A 15,494-nucleotide genomic window follows, 5' to 3' on the forward strand; every position below is an offset into this window, starting at 1 on the left:
CCTGCAGCCCCGAGGGGGTTAAGGCGACCGAGTCCGGAGCTAGAGAGGCCCGAGGGGGTTAAGGCGACCGATTCCGGGGCTAGAGAGGCCCGAGAGGGTTAAGGCGACCGAGTCCGGGGCTAGAGAGGCCCGACAGGGTTAAGGCGACCGAGGCCGGGGCTAGAGAGGCCCGAGAGGGTTAAGGCGACCGAGTCCGGGGCTAGAGAGACCCGAGAGGGTTAAGGCGACCGATTCCGGGGCTAGAGAGGCCCGAGAGGGTTAAGGCGACCGAGTCCGGGACTACAGAGGCAGGGGGGGGGGCTCCTTTCCTGGGAGGGGGAGGGGCGGGAGGGCTGCAGGGGAAGGAGGAGCGGCCGGAGCCCGGGAGGTCTACTCGCAAGTAAGCCTGGGGGGTCGCAGTCTGGCGGGGAGGGGGCGGGGTTGGATCCAGGTGGGGAGGGGCCTCTTTCCACAATCCGAGATGACCCACAACAAGAGGGAGGTGGAGGAAGAGCAAGACCCAGAAGGACGTGGAATCAGCCAGACAACAAGGAGAGGCCTCAGTCCCGCACAGACACCGGGTGGTGCTGAATCTTGGGAAGGAACCGCTCCAGAAATCCTGGCTCAGGAAACGATCACCAGAGAGGGGCACAGCCGACGCTTCCGGCAGTTCCGCTACCAGGAGGCCGAGGGGCCCCGAGAGGTTTGCAGCCGGCTCCACGGACTCTGCAACCGCTGGCTGGAGCCGGAGAGGCACACCAAGCAGCAGATCCTGGACCTGGTGATCCTGGAGCAGTTCCTGGCCCTCCTGCCCCAGGAGATGCAGGGCTGGGTGAGAGGATGCGGGCCGGAGAGCAGCTCCCAGGCGGTGGCCCTGGCCGAAGGCTTCCTCCTGAGCCAGGCGGAGGAGAGGAGGCAGGCCGAGCAGGTGAGGGGGTTTCCTTCCATGCAACGACCCTCTCCTGAGGCTTCCCTGCCAGATATTTCCACCTCTGGATTATTGCCACTAGGCTGGGAAGAAAGCAGAACCCCGATTCTTGCCACTGGGGTTGTTCTGCTGGTCAATGGAGGACTGAGGAGTCCCAGAGTGGAGCAGGACCCATCTCCTCAGCCTGTTCCACTTCTTCTCTCACCCGTCTCTCTTGCTGCTCTTTCAGATGTGGGGACCATCCCTGGAGATGGAAGGGAATTTCTCTGAGGCAGGAGGAGCTCCTTCAGAGGACTGGCAGAGGACGCCGGCTCAGGAGGGTGCCCAAGAGGCCCTCTCCCCTGGTAAGGGTGACTGGTGCCCGGATGGGGGTTGGGCACATTGTGAAATTGAGCACAGGGTGGAAGTTCAGGTCAGAGAATAACAGGAGATAATTCCGGAGGAGATACAAAGGAGACTTGTGGCACTCATTGCTAGCAGATGTCCTGATGGCCACTCAGTATAGAAATGGGTTAGACAGACTCAGGGAGGGCAACTCCATTCTTATTCACACTCATGAAAATGTCATTTATATCTCTCCTATATATATATATGACAACTTCCATCCCATTAAGGGACTCAAGGCAGATCCCAAAAGAAAACAAAAAAACAGACCGATTAGAACACAGCTAGAGCCTCTTGTGGCGCAGGGTGGTAAGGCAGCAGACATGCAGTCTGAAAGCTTTGCCCATGCGGCTTGGCTTTCAATCCCAGCAGCCGGCTCAAGGTTGACTCAGCCTTCCATCATTCCAAGGTCGGTAAAATGAGTACCCTGCTTGCTGTGGGGTAAACGGTAATGACTGGGGAAGGCACTGGCAAACCACCCCGTATTGAGTCTGCCAAGAAAATGCTGGAGGGCGTCACCCCAAGGGTTAGACATGACTCGGTGCTTGCACAGGGGATACTTTTACCTCTTACCTTTATCTGCCATGGTGAATAAATGGAAACTCCACATTCTGGAGCAGTGTACCTGTGAAGACCAGTAGCTGAACAACATCATTTCCACACATTCCCCTTAACTCCCAGGACCTTGGAAACAAGGGGGTGTTATTGAGGGGGGGAGCTAGTAGGAGAAAGGGAAACCCCTTTCTGTGCCTTCGATCGGATCCAGCTGGGATGCTGTCCTCCTTCTAGCTCTGGAGTGCACAGGGCAACTTCAGACTGTCTTCTCTCCCTTGCAGGCAGTGGAGAGATGCTGCTGAACTGTCGTCCTTGCAGAGGGGAAGAAACGGCTGCTGCACTTGCAGTCCAGGTAGGAGAGAGGAGCAGGGGGCAGCCTGGGGGCTCAGAGCTCTTGGCACAATCTCTGAGGAGGGAACCTGCCTTTTCTTTCAGTCTCCCGTTTCCTTTGAGGAGGTGGTGGTGGATTTCTCAGAGGCGGAGTGGGCCCTGCTGGATCCAGGCCAAAGAGCTCTGTACAGGGAAGTCATGCTGGAGAACTGGGGGAGCGTGGTCTTTCTCGGTAAGTATGCTTTGCTCCTTTTTCATAGGAGAATGAAACTAGTACACAGTGATATTTTGTTTTGAGGCCCACCAGGTATATCCAGCCCAGCTGGGCAGCTCAGGTATGCCATGACAGCAGAAGCAGGATTCCACATGCCTGGGTGGGGCGAACCAGGCCTCCTGTCTGGCCCAGCGGTAACTGAGGCCTGTGTTGGGACCATGATCCATGGCAGGGAGGATGCCATTCCCTGAGGCCAAAGTGAGGACGAGGGGGCCAGATTCTAAGTTCTCAGTAGCCATGCTTTCTAACTGCCCCGCCCCCTGAGGAGGAGGAGAGCCAGCTTGGCGTAGTGGTAAAATGTGCGGGTGTGATTTTTGTTCCCCACATGCAACCAGGTAGCTGACTTTGGACTTGCTACAGCACTGATAAAGCTGTTCTGACCGAGCAATAATACAGAAAAGTGGCATATAAGAACCCATTCTACTTCTTCTTCTTCTACTTCTTCGTCTTCTAGTACTGTGACTGTGAACAGAAATGTATGGTATCCACTTATACTGTCTGGGCTTCTGTCCTTTGGTCCTGACCATGTATGTATTTTTGCTTTTTCCTTGAATTTCTTTCCTTCCCAATCTAAGAACAATTTCTTTCTCTGCAGAAGAAGCCAGAAAATTCAGTCACAGTCAAAGAACCCACACAGGGGAGAAACTTTTTGAATGCTCAGATTGCGGAAACAAATTTAGTTGGAGGTACCATCTTCAGCAGCATCAAAGAATCCACACAGGGGAGAAGCCTTTTGAATGCTCGGATTGTGGAAAGAAATTCAGATGCAAGAGTGATGTTCAGCAGCATCAAAGACTCCATGCAGCAGAGAAATGTTTTGAATGCTTAGAGTGTGAAAAGAAATTCAGTCAGAGTAGCAGTCTTCACCGGCATCAAAGAATCCACACAGGGGAAATATCTGTTGAATGTTCAGAGTGTGGAAAGAAATTCATTCAGATTGGTCACCTTCAGCAGCATCAAAGAATTCATACAGGTGAGAAACCCTTTGAATGCTCAGAGTGTGGGAAGAAATTCAGTCATAATAGTAATCTTCGTGAGCATCAAAGAATCCACACAGGGGAGAAACCTTTTGAGTGCTTGGAGTGTGGAAAGAGATTCAGATTCCGTAGTCATGTTCAGCAGCATCAGAGAATTCACATAGGGGAGAAACCTTTTGAATGCTTAGAATGTGAAAAGAAATTCAGTAGAAGTGGCCATCTTAAGGAGCATCAAAGAACCCACACAGGGGACAAACCTTTTGAGTGCTTGGAGTGTGGAAAGAAATTCAGTCAGAGTAGCAAACTTCAGCTGCATCAGAGAATCCACACGGGAGAGAAACCTTTTGAATGCTTGGAATGTGGAAAGAAATTCAGTCAGAGTAGCCAACTTCAGCTGCATCAAAGAATCCACACAGGTGAGAAACCTTTTGCATGCTCAGAGTGTGGAAAAAAATTCAGTCGGAGTTGGCAACTTCAGCAGCATCAAAGAATCCACACAGGGGAAAAACCTTATGAGTGCTTGGAGTGTGGAAAGAAATTCAGATTCAGCAGTGATGTTCGGCAGCATCAGAGAATTCACATAGGTGAGAAACCTTTCGAATGCTTAGAATGTGAAAAGAAATTCAGTCGAAGTGGCCATCTTAAGGAGCATCAAAGAATCCACACAGGGGAGAAACCTTTTGAGTGCTTGGAGTGTGGAAAGAAATTCAGTCGGAGTAGCGTACTTCAGCTGCATCATAGAATCCACACGGGAGAGAAACCTTTTGAATGCTTAGAATGTGGAAAGAAATTCAGTCAGAAGGGCCCACTTCAGCTGCATCAAAGAATTCACACAGGGGAGAAACCTTTTGAGTGCTTGGAGTGTGGAAAGAAATTCAGTCAGAGTAGCATACTTCAGCTGCATCAAAGAATTCACACAGGTGAGAAACCTTTTGAGTGCTTGGAGTGTGGAAAGAAATTCAGTCAGAGTAGACTAATTCAGCTGCATCAGAGAATCCATACGGGAGAGAAACCTTTTGAATGCTTAGAATGTGGAAAGAAATTCATTCAGAGTGGCCATCTTAAGGAGCATCAAAGAATTCACACAGGGGAGAAACTTTTTGAGTGCTTGGAGTGTGGAAAGAAATTCAGTCGGAGTGGCCATCTTAAGCAGCATCAAATAATACACACAGGGGAGAAACTTTTTGAGTGCTTGGAGTGTGGAAAGAAATTCAGTCGGAGTGACCTACTTAAGCTGCATCATAGAATCCATACAACAGGGGAGAAACTTTTTGAGTGCTTGGAGTGTGGAAAGAAATTCAGTCGGAGTGACCTACTTCAGCTGCATCATAGAATCCACACGAAGGAGAAACCTTTTGAATGCTTGGAGTGTGAAAAGAAATTCAGTTGTAGTAGGGATCTTCAGCTGCATCATCGAATCCACACAGGAGAGAAACCTTTTGAATGCTTCAAATGTGGAAAGAAATTCAGTCAGGGTGGCCATCTTAAGCAGCATCAAAAAATTCACACAGGGGAGAAACCTTTTGTGTGCTTGGAGTGTGGAAAGAAATTCAGTCGGAGTGGCCCACTTCAGCTGCATCATAGAATCCACACGGGGGAGAAACCTTTTGAGTGCTTGGAGTGTGGAAAGAAATTCAGTCGGAGTGACAACCTTCAGCAGCATCAAAGAACCCACATAGGGGAGAAACCTTTTGAATGCTTGGAGTGTGAAAAGAAATTCAGATGCAGGAGGGATCTTCAGCTGCATCAAAGAATCCACACAGGGGAGAAACCTTTTGAATGCTTGCAGTGTGGAAAGAAATTCAGTCGCAGTGGCACCCTTCAGCAGCATCAAAGAATGCACACAGGGGAGAAACCTTTTGAATGCTTGGAGTGTGGAAAGAAATTCAGTCGGAGTGGCCGTCTTAAGCAGCATCAAAGAATTCACACAGGGGAGAAACCTTTTGAATGCTTGGAGTGTGGAAAGAAATTCAGATGCAGTACGGATCTTCAGCAGCATCAAAGAACCCACACAGGGGAGTAACCTTTTCTATTCTCAGAAGGTGGAAAGAGTATTCACAAATTCCACACTCAAGAACTTCAATGGATTTGTTATGGGAGAAACTAGACCAGGGTATCTCAATGTTTTTGTTGTTGAGAAACATTCTCCAGGCTTTGAGAAACCCCAGATATCTTGTAATCCAACCATGGTTCCCTGTCACACCCCCAGAACTCATATGTTTACAGGGTGCATGTCATCGTAAATAAATGCTTGTGAACTAGAGTGTCATTTTTGTTTGTGCAGTGTGCTAAACAGCCAACCTTGCCTGAGGAAAACAAGGAATCCATGTCAGCTGTTCTGAAGCCCCCCATGCACAGCAGGAATTCTTCTCAGGGGAAATGATCTGTGATTTGGAGAACACTTGTCACTTTGGGAGATTTCCAGTTGCCCCCAGGAGGTTGGCAAAACCTGGGATTACATTTTCTCAGGGTCAGAACTGGCTGCCAGGGCAAGAGGAAACCAGGGAAGAAAGGAATCTCTTTTGCAGGCTGTGCTCGGTCCTTGCATTGGATCCAGGTGTGGTAGCTCTCAGCTAGGGATGCCAGGCTCCAGGTGGGACCTGGGGAACCCCCGGAATTACAGCTCATCACCAGATTGCAAAGATCAGTTCTCCTGAAAAGGGCTGACCTTGTGCTCCATGGAGGTTCAGAGATGCCAGCCTCCAGGGGGGACCTGGGGATCCCCTGGAATTACAGCTCATCACCAGATTGCAAAGATCAGTTTCCTGGAGAAAAGGGCTGTATGGAGGGCAAACACCCTGGGACAGTACCCAATACTAAGGTCGCTAGACTCCCAGAGAGGCATCCGCACAGGGTCCTTTTCCAGCCCAGCCACTGATCCCATCTTCAATGCATTTACCTGGTTTCTGCAACTCAGGAGCAAACAGATCTAGATTCCCAGGGGTTGTCCCGCAGTGGGGAGCTGGAGCTGCTCCTATTCAGACAATGAGAAGTCCTTGCCTGACTCAAGGTCTCTATAAACGGCCATCTGCCGACTTGCATAGGATGACTCAAGTCATCTGTTGCCAGGATGGGCTCTTCCCCCACTTGCAGTGCAGAATAGAGGCTGCTTGATTCCCTTCCCCTTTGAAAGGAAGGGAAACACCCCCTCCCCACCCCCACAATTCCTAATGTTCTCTTTTCTTCATGATCCTGCATCCCAACAACCCTCCTACCCGGCTGCCTGCCTTTCCCTCCTCGCCTCTGAGATCCCACCACGAGCGGCTTCATCCCGCCCCTGCCTGGGTCCTTGCTATTCTATACTGGTCTGCAACCTATTGCTTGCCTGCTTTTCTTTCCTTTTTTTGGGGGGGGGGGCTGGACTGGTTGCTAATAATAATAATATTACTTTTAAATGGATAAATCACGAGGTTCAGTCTGCAGATTTTGCAGGCATAACCCAGGTGTTCCTGAACGGGGAGCAACAGATAATCAAGGAGCGAGTGAAAGTGTGAGAAATAGAAAATGTTCAGCAGAGGAGGAAGCAAAGAGCCACTCTGGCCAGCAAGCCTCGGCTGGCAAGGATGGTGAGGGCAAAGGGCCCTCTCGCCTCCATCACTGGCCGTTTTGTGAGGGGGGGGGGGTCAGAACATATATGTTCATCTAACCCAAAGATTTTTAAAAATTACACAAAACAGTATTGATTCCCTCCCCCCACCCCCAGGTCACAAAAGCACCAAGGAGGGCCCATGAACCACCAGGGCTTCGCACAATCCTGGTTGAGAAACCCTGACCTAGACGGAGGGCCCAGAACCTCCTGCCCTGCCCCGCCCGTCTGTGCAAAGCATTGCATTGCTCCTGTGGCGGCCGGGAACCTCTGGCCGAAAAGCCGGACTTCACACAGAGTCTGCCCGTCGACCTCTTTCTTTATTGCCACCCACGTGCTTGGCCTGGCCTCTGCTGCTTAGGGGGAGCCAGGAAGAGCAGTGGTGGGGGGCCACCGCTTTCCCTCCTCCTCCTCCTCGCTCATTGAAGGGCTGGCCCCTGGTTTCATTTATTCCTGACCCTTGTCGCCTCCCTCCCTCCTGGGCTGCCCCGGGAGCTGGGCCTTCACGGACAGGGAGGCCTCCAGCTTTGTGTCGTTTTGGCCGCGGAACAAGACGGGAGGTGGGGGCGGAGTCTGTAGGCAGCCCCCGAAAACCCCCGCCTGCCCCTTCCCACAAGCAGCACAGGGCAAAAACACCCTTCCAAAGCATGGAAAACGCCCTTCCAAATGCCATTTTTGGCTGTATCAACAGAGGCATCACATCAAAATCACAAAATGTCATAGTCCCATTGTATACGGCACTGGTCAGACCACACCTGGAGTACTGTGTGCAGTTCTGGAGGCCTCACCAAGAAGGACATAGATAAAATTGAAAGGGTACAGAGTAGAGCGACGAGGATGATCTGGGGCCAAGGGACCAAGCCCTATGGAGATAGGTTGAGGGGCTTGGGAATGGAGAAAAGGAGGTTGAGAGGGGACATGATATCCCTCTTTAAGTATTTGAAAGGTTGTCACTTGGAGGAGGGCAGGATGCTGTTTCTGCTGGCTGCAGAGGAGAGGACACACAGTAATGGGTTTAAACTTCAAGTACAACGATATAGGCTAGATATCAGGAAAAAAATGTTCACAGTCAGAGTAGTTCAGCAGTGGAATAGGCTGCCTAAGGAGGTGGTGAGCGCCCCCTCACTGGAAGTCTTCAAGCAAAGGCTGGATACACACTTTTCTTGGATGCTTTAGGATGCTTAGGGCTGATCCTGCGTTGAGCAGGGGGTTGGACTAGATGGCCTCTATGGCCCTTCCAACTTTAGGATTCTATGATTCTACGGATCCAGGTGGAGATCCCCGATGGCGCCCCCAAACTCCCCGCCCATCCCCCTCTCCCAGGGGCCCCCGCAGATATGGAATAGATCAGGGGTAGTCCAACTGTGGCCCTCCAGATGTCCATGGACTACAATTCCCATGAGCCGCTGCCAGTGGAGGGCCGCAGTTTGACTGCCTCTGGGAGAGAGGAGCCCTTTCCTTTCCCTGCAGCCCCGAGGGGGTTAAGGCGACCGATTCCGGGGCTAGAGAGGCCCGAGAGGGTTAAGGCGACCGATTCCGGGGCTAGAGAGGCCCGAGAGGGTTAAGGCGACCGAGTCCGGGACTACAGAGGCAGGGGGGGGGCTCCTTTCCTGGGAGGGGGAGGGGCGGGAGGGCTGCAGGGGAAGGAGGAGCGGCCGGAGCCCGGGAGGTCTACTCGCAAGTAAGCCTGGGGGGTCGCAGTCTGGCGGGGAGGGGGCGGGGTTGGATCCAGGTGGGGAGGGGCCTCTTTCCACAATCCGAGATGACCCACAACAAGAGGGAGGTGGAGGAAGAGCAAGACCCAGAAGGACGTGGAATCAGCCAGACAACAAGGAGAGGCCTCAGTCCCGCACAGACACCGGGTGGTGCTGAATCTTGGGAAGGAACCGCTCCAGAAATCCTGGCTCAGGAAACGATCACCAGAGAGGGGCACAGCCGACGCTTCCGGCAGTTCCGCTACCAGGAGGCCGAGGGGCCCCGAGAGGTTTGCAGCCGGCTCCACGGACTCTGCAACCGCTGGCTGGAGCCGGAGAGGCACACCAAGCAGCAGATCCTGGACCTGGTGATCCTGGAGCAGTTCCTGGCCCTCCTGCCCCGGGAGATGCAGGGCTGGGTGAGAGGATGCGGGCCGGAGAGCAGCTCCCAGGCGGTGGCCCTGTCCGAAGGCTTCCTCCTGAGCCAGGCCGAGGAGAAGAGGCAGGCCGAGCAGGTGAGGGGGTTTCCTTCCATGCAACGACCCTCTCCTGAGGCTTCCCTGCCAGATATTTCCACCTCTGGATTATTGCCACTAGGCTGGGAAGAAAGCAGAACCCCGATTCTTGCCACTGGGGTTGTTCTGCTGGTCAATGCAGGACTGAGGAGTCCCAGAGTGGAGCAGGACCCATCTCCTCAGCCTGTTCCACTTCTTCTCTCACCCGTCTCTCTTGCTGCTCTTTCAGATGTGGGGACCATCCCTGGAGATGGAAGGGAATTTCTCTGAGGCAGGAGGAGCTCCTTCAGAGGACTGGCAGAGGACGCCGGCTCAGGAGGGTGCCCAAGAGGCCCTCTCCCCTGGTAAGGGTGACTGGTGCCCGGATGGGGGTTGGGCACATGGTGAAATTGAGCACAGGGTGGAAGTTCAGGTCAGAGAATAAAAGGAGATAATTCCGGAGGAGATACAAAGGAGACTTGTGGCACTCATTGCTAGCAGATGTCCTGATGGCCACTCAGTATAGAAATGGGTTAGACAGACTCAGGGAGGGCAACTCCATTCTTATTCACACTCATGAAAATGTCATTTATATCTCTCCTATATATATATATATATATATATATATATATATATATATATGACATCTTCCATCCCTTCAAGGGACTCAAGGTAGATCCCAAAAGAAAACAAAAAAACAGACCGATTAGAACACAGCTAGAGCCTCTTGTGGCGCACGGTGGTAAGGCAGCAGACATGCAGTCTGAAAGCTTTGCCCATGCGGCTGGGCGTTCAATCCCAGCAGCCGGCTCAAGGTTGACTCAGCCTTCCATCATTCCGAGGTCAGTAAAATGAGGACCTAGCTTGCTGGGGGGTGAACGGTAATGACTGGGGAAGGCCCTGGCAAACCACCCCGTATTGAGTCTGCCATGAAAACGCTAGAGGGCGTCACCCCAAGGGTCAGACATGACTCGGTCCTTGCACAGGGGATACCTTTACCTCTTACCTTTATCTGCCATGGTGAATAAATGGAAATTCCACATTCTGGAGCAGTGTACCTGTGAAGACCAGTAGCTGAACAACATCATTTCCACACATTCCCCTTAACTACCAGGACCTTGGAAACAAGGGGGTGTGATTGAGGGGGGAAGCTAGTAGGAGAAAGGGGTTTCTGTGCCTTCGATCATATCCACAGGGCACCTTCAGACTGTGTTCTCTCCCTTGCAGGCAGTGCAGCGATGCTGCTGAACTGTCGTCCTTGCAGAGGGGAAGAAACGGCTGCTGCACTTGCAGTCCAGGTAAGAGAGAGAAGCAGGGGACAGCCTGGGGGCTCAGGGCACGATCTCTGAGTAGGGAACCTCCCTTTTTTTTCAGTCTCCAGTCTCCTTTGAGGAGGTGGTGGTGGATTTCTCGGAGGCGGAGTGGGCCCTGCTGGATCCAGGCCAAAGAGCTCTGTACAGGGAAGTCATGCTGGAGAACTGGGGGAGCGTGGTCTTTCTCGGTAAGTATGCTTTGCTCCTTTTTCATAGGAGAATGAAACTAGTACACAGTGATATTTTGTTTTGAGGCCCACCAGGTATATCCAGCCCAGCTGGGCAGCTCAGGTATGCCATGACAGCAGAAGCAGAATTCCACATGGCTGGGTGGGGCGAACCAGGCCTCCTGTCTGGCCCAGCGGTAACTGAGGCCTGTGTTGGGACCATGATCCATGGCAGGGAGGATGCCATTCCCTGAGGCCAAAGTGAGGACGAGGGGGCCAGATTCTAAGTTCTCAGTAGCCATGCTTTCTAACTGCCCCGCCCCCTGAGGAGGAGGAGAGCCAGCTTGGGGTAGTGGTCAAGAGTGCGGGTGTGATTCTATGGTCCCCACATGCAACCAGCTGACTGACTTTGGACTTGCTACAGCACTGATAAAGATGTTCTGACTGAGCAGTAATATAGAAAAGTGGCACATAATAAGCCATTCTTCTTCTTCTACTACTACTACTACTACTACTACTACTATACTAATACTAATACTGTCATCCACTGTGTCTATGAAGAGAAATGTATGGTTTCCACTTATACTGTCTGGGCTTCTGTCCTTTGATCCTGACCATGTATGTATTTTTGCTTTTTCCTTGAATTTCTTTCCTTCACAATCTAAGAACAATTTCTTTCTCTGCAGAAGAAGCCAGAAAATTCAGTCACAGTCAAAGAACCCACACAGGGGAGAAACCTTTTGAAAGCTCAAATTGCGGAAACAAATTTAGTTGGAGGTACCATCTTCAGCAGCATCAAAGAATCCACACAGGGGAGAAGCCTTTTGAATGCTCGGATTGTCGAAAGAAATTCAGATGCAAGAGTGATGTTCAGCAGCATCAAAGACTCCATGCAGCAGAGAAACGTTTTGAATGCTTAGAGTGTGAAAAGAAATTCAGTCAGAGTAGCAGTCTTCACCGGCATCAAAGAAGCCACACAGGGGAGAAGCCTTTTGAATGCTCAGAGTGTGGAAAGAAATTCATTCAGATTGGTCACCTTCAGCAGCATCAAAGAATTCACACAGGTGAGAAACCCTTTGAATGCTCAGAGTGTGGGAAGAAATTCAGTCACAATAGTAATCTTCGTGAGCATCAAAGAATCCACACAGGGGAGAAACCTTTTGAGTGCTTGGAGTGTGGAAAGAAATTAAGATTCAGCAGTGATGTTCGACAGCATCAGAGAATTCACATAGGGGAGAAACCTTTTGAGTGCTTGGAGTGTGGAAAGAAATTCAGTCGGAGTAGCGTACTTCAGCTGCATCAGAGAATCCACACGGGAGAGAAACCTTTTGAATGCTTAGAATGTGGAAAGAAATTCAGTCAGAAGGGCCCACTTCAGCTGCATAAAAGAATTCACACAGGGGAGAAACCTTTTGAGTGCTTGGAGTGTGGAAAGAAATTCAGTCAGAGTAGACTAATTCAGCTGCATCGGATAATCCATACGGGAGAGAAACCTTTTAAATGCTTAGAATGTGGAAAGAAATTCAATCAGCGTGGCCATCTTAAGGAGCATCAAAGAATTCACACAGGGGAGAAACTTTTTGAGTGCTTGGAGTGTGGAAAGAAATTCAGTCGGAGTGACCTACTTAAGCTGCATCATAGAATCCATACAACAGGGGAGAAACCTTTTGAGTGCTTGGACTGTAGAAAGAAATTCAGTCGGAGTTGGCAACTTCAGCAGCATCAAAGAATCCACACAGGGGAGAAACCTTTTGAATGCTTGGAGTGTGGAAAGAAATTCAGTCAAAGTGGCCATCTTAAGGAGCATCAAAGTATCCACACAGGGGAGAAACCTTTTGAGTGCTTGGAGTGTGGAAAGAAATTCAGATTCAGTAGTGATGTTCGGAAGCATCAGAGAATCCACACGGGAGAGAAACCTATTGAATGCTTAGAATGTGGAAAGAAATTCAGTCAGAAGGGCCCACTTCAGCTGCATCAAAGAATTCACACAGGTGAGAAACCTTTTGAGTGCTTGGAGTGTGGAAAGAAATTCCGTTGGAGTAGCCTATTTCATCTGCATCAGAGAATCCACACGGGAGAGAAACCTTTTGAATGCTTGGAATGTGGAAAGAAATTCAGTCAGGGTGGCAGTCTTAAGCAGCATCAAAAAATTCACACAGGGGAGAAACCTTTTGAATGCTTGGAGTGTGGAAAGAAATTCATTCAGAAGAACCCACTTCATCTGCATCAGAGAATCCACACGGGAGAGAAACCGTTTGAATGCTTGGAATGTGGAAAGAAATTCAGTCAGGGTTGCCATCTTAAGATGCATCAAAGAATCCACACAGGGGAGAAACCTTTTGAATGCTTGGAGTGTGGAAAGAAATTCAGTCAGAGTGGCCATCTTAAGCAGCATCAAAGAATCCACACAGGGGAGAAACCTTTTGAGTGCTTGGAGTGTGGAAAGAAATTCAGATTCAGTAGTGATGTTCGGCAGCATCAGAGAATTCACATAGGGGAGAAACCTTTTGAATGCTTAGAATGTGGAAAGAAATTCATTCAGAGTGGCAATCTTAAGCAGCATCAAAGAATCCACACAGGGGAGAAACCTTTTGAGTGCTTGGAGTGTGGAAAGAAATTCAGATCCAGTAGTGATGTTCTGCAGCATCAGAGAATCCACACGGGAGAGATACCTTTTGAATGCTTAGAATGTGGAAAGAAATTCAGTCAGAAGGGCCCACTTCAGCTGCATCAAAGAATTCACACAGGTGAGAAACCTTTTGAGTGCTTGGAGTGTGGAAAGAAATTCCGTCGGAGTAGCCTATTTCATCTGCATCAGAGAATCCACACGGGAGAGAAACCTTTTCAATGCTTGGAATGTGGAAAGAAATTCAGTCAGGGTGGCAGTCTTAAGCAGCATCAAAAAATTCACACAGGGGAGAAACCTTTTGAATGCTTGGAGTGTGGAAAGAAATTCAGTCAGAGTGGCCATCTTAAGCAGCATCAAAGAATCCACACAGGGGAGAAACCTTTTGAATGCTTGGAGTGTGGAAAGAAATTCAGTCAGAAGGACCCACTTCATCTGCATCAGAGAATCCACACGGGAGAGAAACCTTTTGAATGCTTGGAATGTGGAAAGAAATTCAGTCAGGGTGGCCATCTTAAGCAGCATCAAAGAATCCACACAGGGGAGAAACCTTTTGAATGCTTGGAGTGTGGAAAGAAATTCAGATTCAGTAGTGATCTTCAGCAGCATCAAAGAACCCACACAGGGGAGTAACCTTTTCTATTCTCAGAAGGTGGAAAGAGCTTTATTCACAAATTCCACACTCAAGAACTTCAATGGATTTGTTATGGGAGAAACTAGACCAGGGTTTCTCAATGTTTTTATTGTTGAGAAACATTCTCCAGGCTTTGAGAAACCCCAGATATCTTGTAATCCAACCATGGTTCCCTGTCACACCCCCAGAACTCATATGTTTACAGGGTGCGTGTCATCGTAAATAAATGCTTGTGAACTAAAGTGTCATTTTTGTTTGTGCAGTGTGCTAAACAGCCAGCCTTGCCTGAGGAAAACAAGGAAACCTTCATGTCAGCTGTTCTGAAGCCCCCCATGCAGAGCAGGAATTCTTCTCAGGGGAAATAATCTGTGATTTGGAGAACACTTGTCACTTTGGGAGATTTCCAGTTGCCCCCAGGAGGTTGGCAAGACCTGGGATTACATTTTCTCAGGGTCAGAACTGGCTGCCAGGGCAAGAGGAAACCAGGGAAGAAAGGAATCTCTTTTGCAGGCTGTGCTCAGTCCTTGCATTGGATCCAGGTGTGGTAGCTCTCAGCTAGGGATGCCAGGCTCCAGGTGGGACCTGGGGATCCCCTGGAATTACAGCTCATCACCAGATTGCAAAGATCAGTTTCCTGGAGAAAAGGGCTGTATGGAGGGCAAACACCCTGGGACGGTACCCCATACTAAGGTCGCTAGACTCCCAGAGAGGCATCCGCACAGGGTCCTTTTCCAGCCCAGCCACTGATCCCATCTTCAATGCATTTACCTGGTTTCTGCAACTCAGGAGCAAACAGATCTAGATTCCCAGGGGTTGTCCCGCAGTGGGGAGCTGGAGCTGCTCCTATTCAGACAATGAGAATTCCTTGCCTGACTCGCCATCTGCCGACTTGCATAGGATGACTCAAGTCATCTGTTGCCAGGATGGGCTCTTCCCCCATGTGCAGTGCAGAATAGAGGCTGCTTGATCCCCTTCCCCTTTGAAAGGAAGTGAAACACCCCTCCCCACCCCCACAATTCCTAATGTTCTCTTTTCTTTATGATCCTGCATCCCAACAACCCTCCTACCCGGCTGCCTGCCTTTCCCTCCTCGCCTCTGAGATCCCACCACGAGCGGCTTCATCCCGCCCCTGCCTGGGTCCTTGCTATTCTATACTGGTCTGCAACCTATTGCTTCCCTGCTTTTCTTTCCTTTTTTTTTGGGGGGGGGGGGCTGGACTGTTTGCTAATAATAATAATATTACTTTTAAATGGATAAATCACGAGGTTCAGTCTGCAGATTTTGCAGGCATAACCCAGGTGTTCCTGAACGGGGAGCAACAGATAATCAAGGAGTGAGTGAAAGTGTGAGAAATAGAAAATGTTCAGCAGAGGAGGAAGCAAAGAGCCACTCTGGCCAGCAAGCCTCGGCTGGCAAGGATGGTGAGGGCGAAGGGCCCTCCCGCCTCCATCACTGGCCGTTTTGTGAGGGGGGGTCAGCATCACCATATATGTTCATCTAACCCAAAGATTTTTAAAAATTACACAAAACAGTATTGATTCCCTCCCCCCACC

At 50.2% G+C, this 15,494-nt stretch overlaps 1 protein-coding gene across 1 annotated transcript; it reads left to right on the forward strand.

Moving 5' to 3' along the window:
- Positions 1-417: 417 nt before the first annotated feature.
- Positions 418-14,183, forward strand: LOC143834153 (uncharacterized). The gene is made up of 6 exons (XM_077330758.1): positions 418-907; positions 1,137-1,251; positions 2,128-2,198; positions 2,282-2,408; positions 3,046-5,446; positions 11,735-14,183. The coding sequence occupies exons 1-6, from the start codon at positions 461-463 to the stop codon at positions 13,938-13,940; spliced, it is 5,367 nt and encodes a 1,788-aa protein (XP_077186873.1). The 5' UTR covers positions 418-460; the 3' UTR covers positions 13,941-14,183.
- Positions 14,184-15,494: the final 1,311 nt, after the last annotated feature.

The sequence above is a fragment of the Paroedura picta genome, chromosome 3, assembly GCF_049243985.1.
Source record: "Paroedura picta isolate Pp20150507F chromosome 3, Ppicta_v3.0, whole genome shotgun sequence".
NCBI classification, from domain to species: domain Eukaryota; kingdom Metazoa; phylum Chordata; class Lepidosauria; order Squamata; family Gekkonidae; genus Paroedura; species Paroedura picta.

What these genes read in the sequence shown, in the direction of transcription:
- LOC143834153 (XM_077330758.1), top strand. Translation starts at nt 461, where the DNA reads ATGACCCACAACAAGAGGGAGGTGGAGGAAGAGCAAGACCCAGAAGGA. An exon ending in AGAGGAGGCAGGCCGAGCAG is followed by an intron (nt 908 to 1,136) that starts GTGAGGGGGTTT and finishes CTGCTCTTTCAG; the next exon opens with ATGTGGGGACCATCCCTGGA. An exon ending in GGGGAGCGTGGTCTTTCTCG is followed by an intron (nt 2,409 to 3,045) that starts GTAAGTATGCTT and finishes CTTTCTCTGCAG; the next exon opens with AAGAAGCCAGAAAATTCAGT.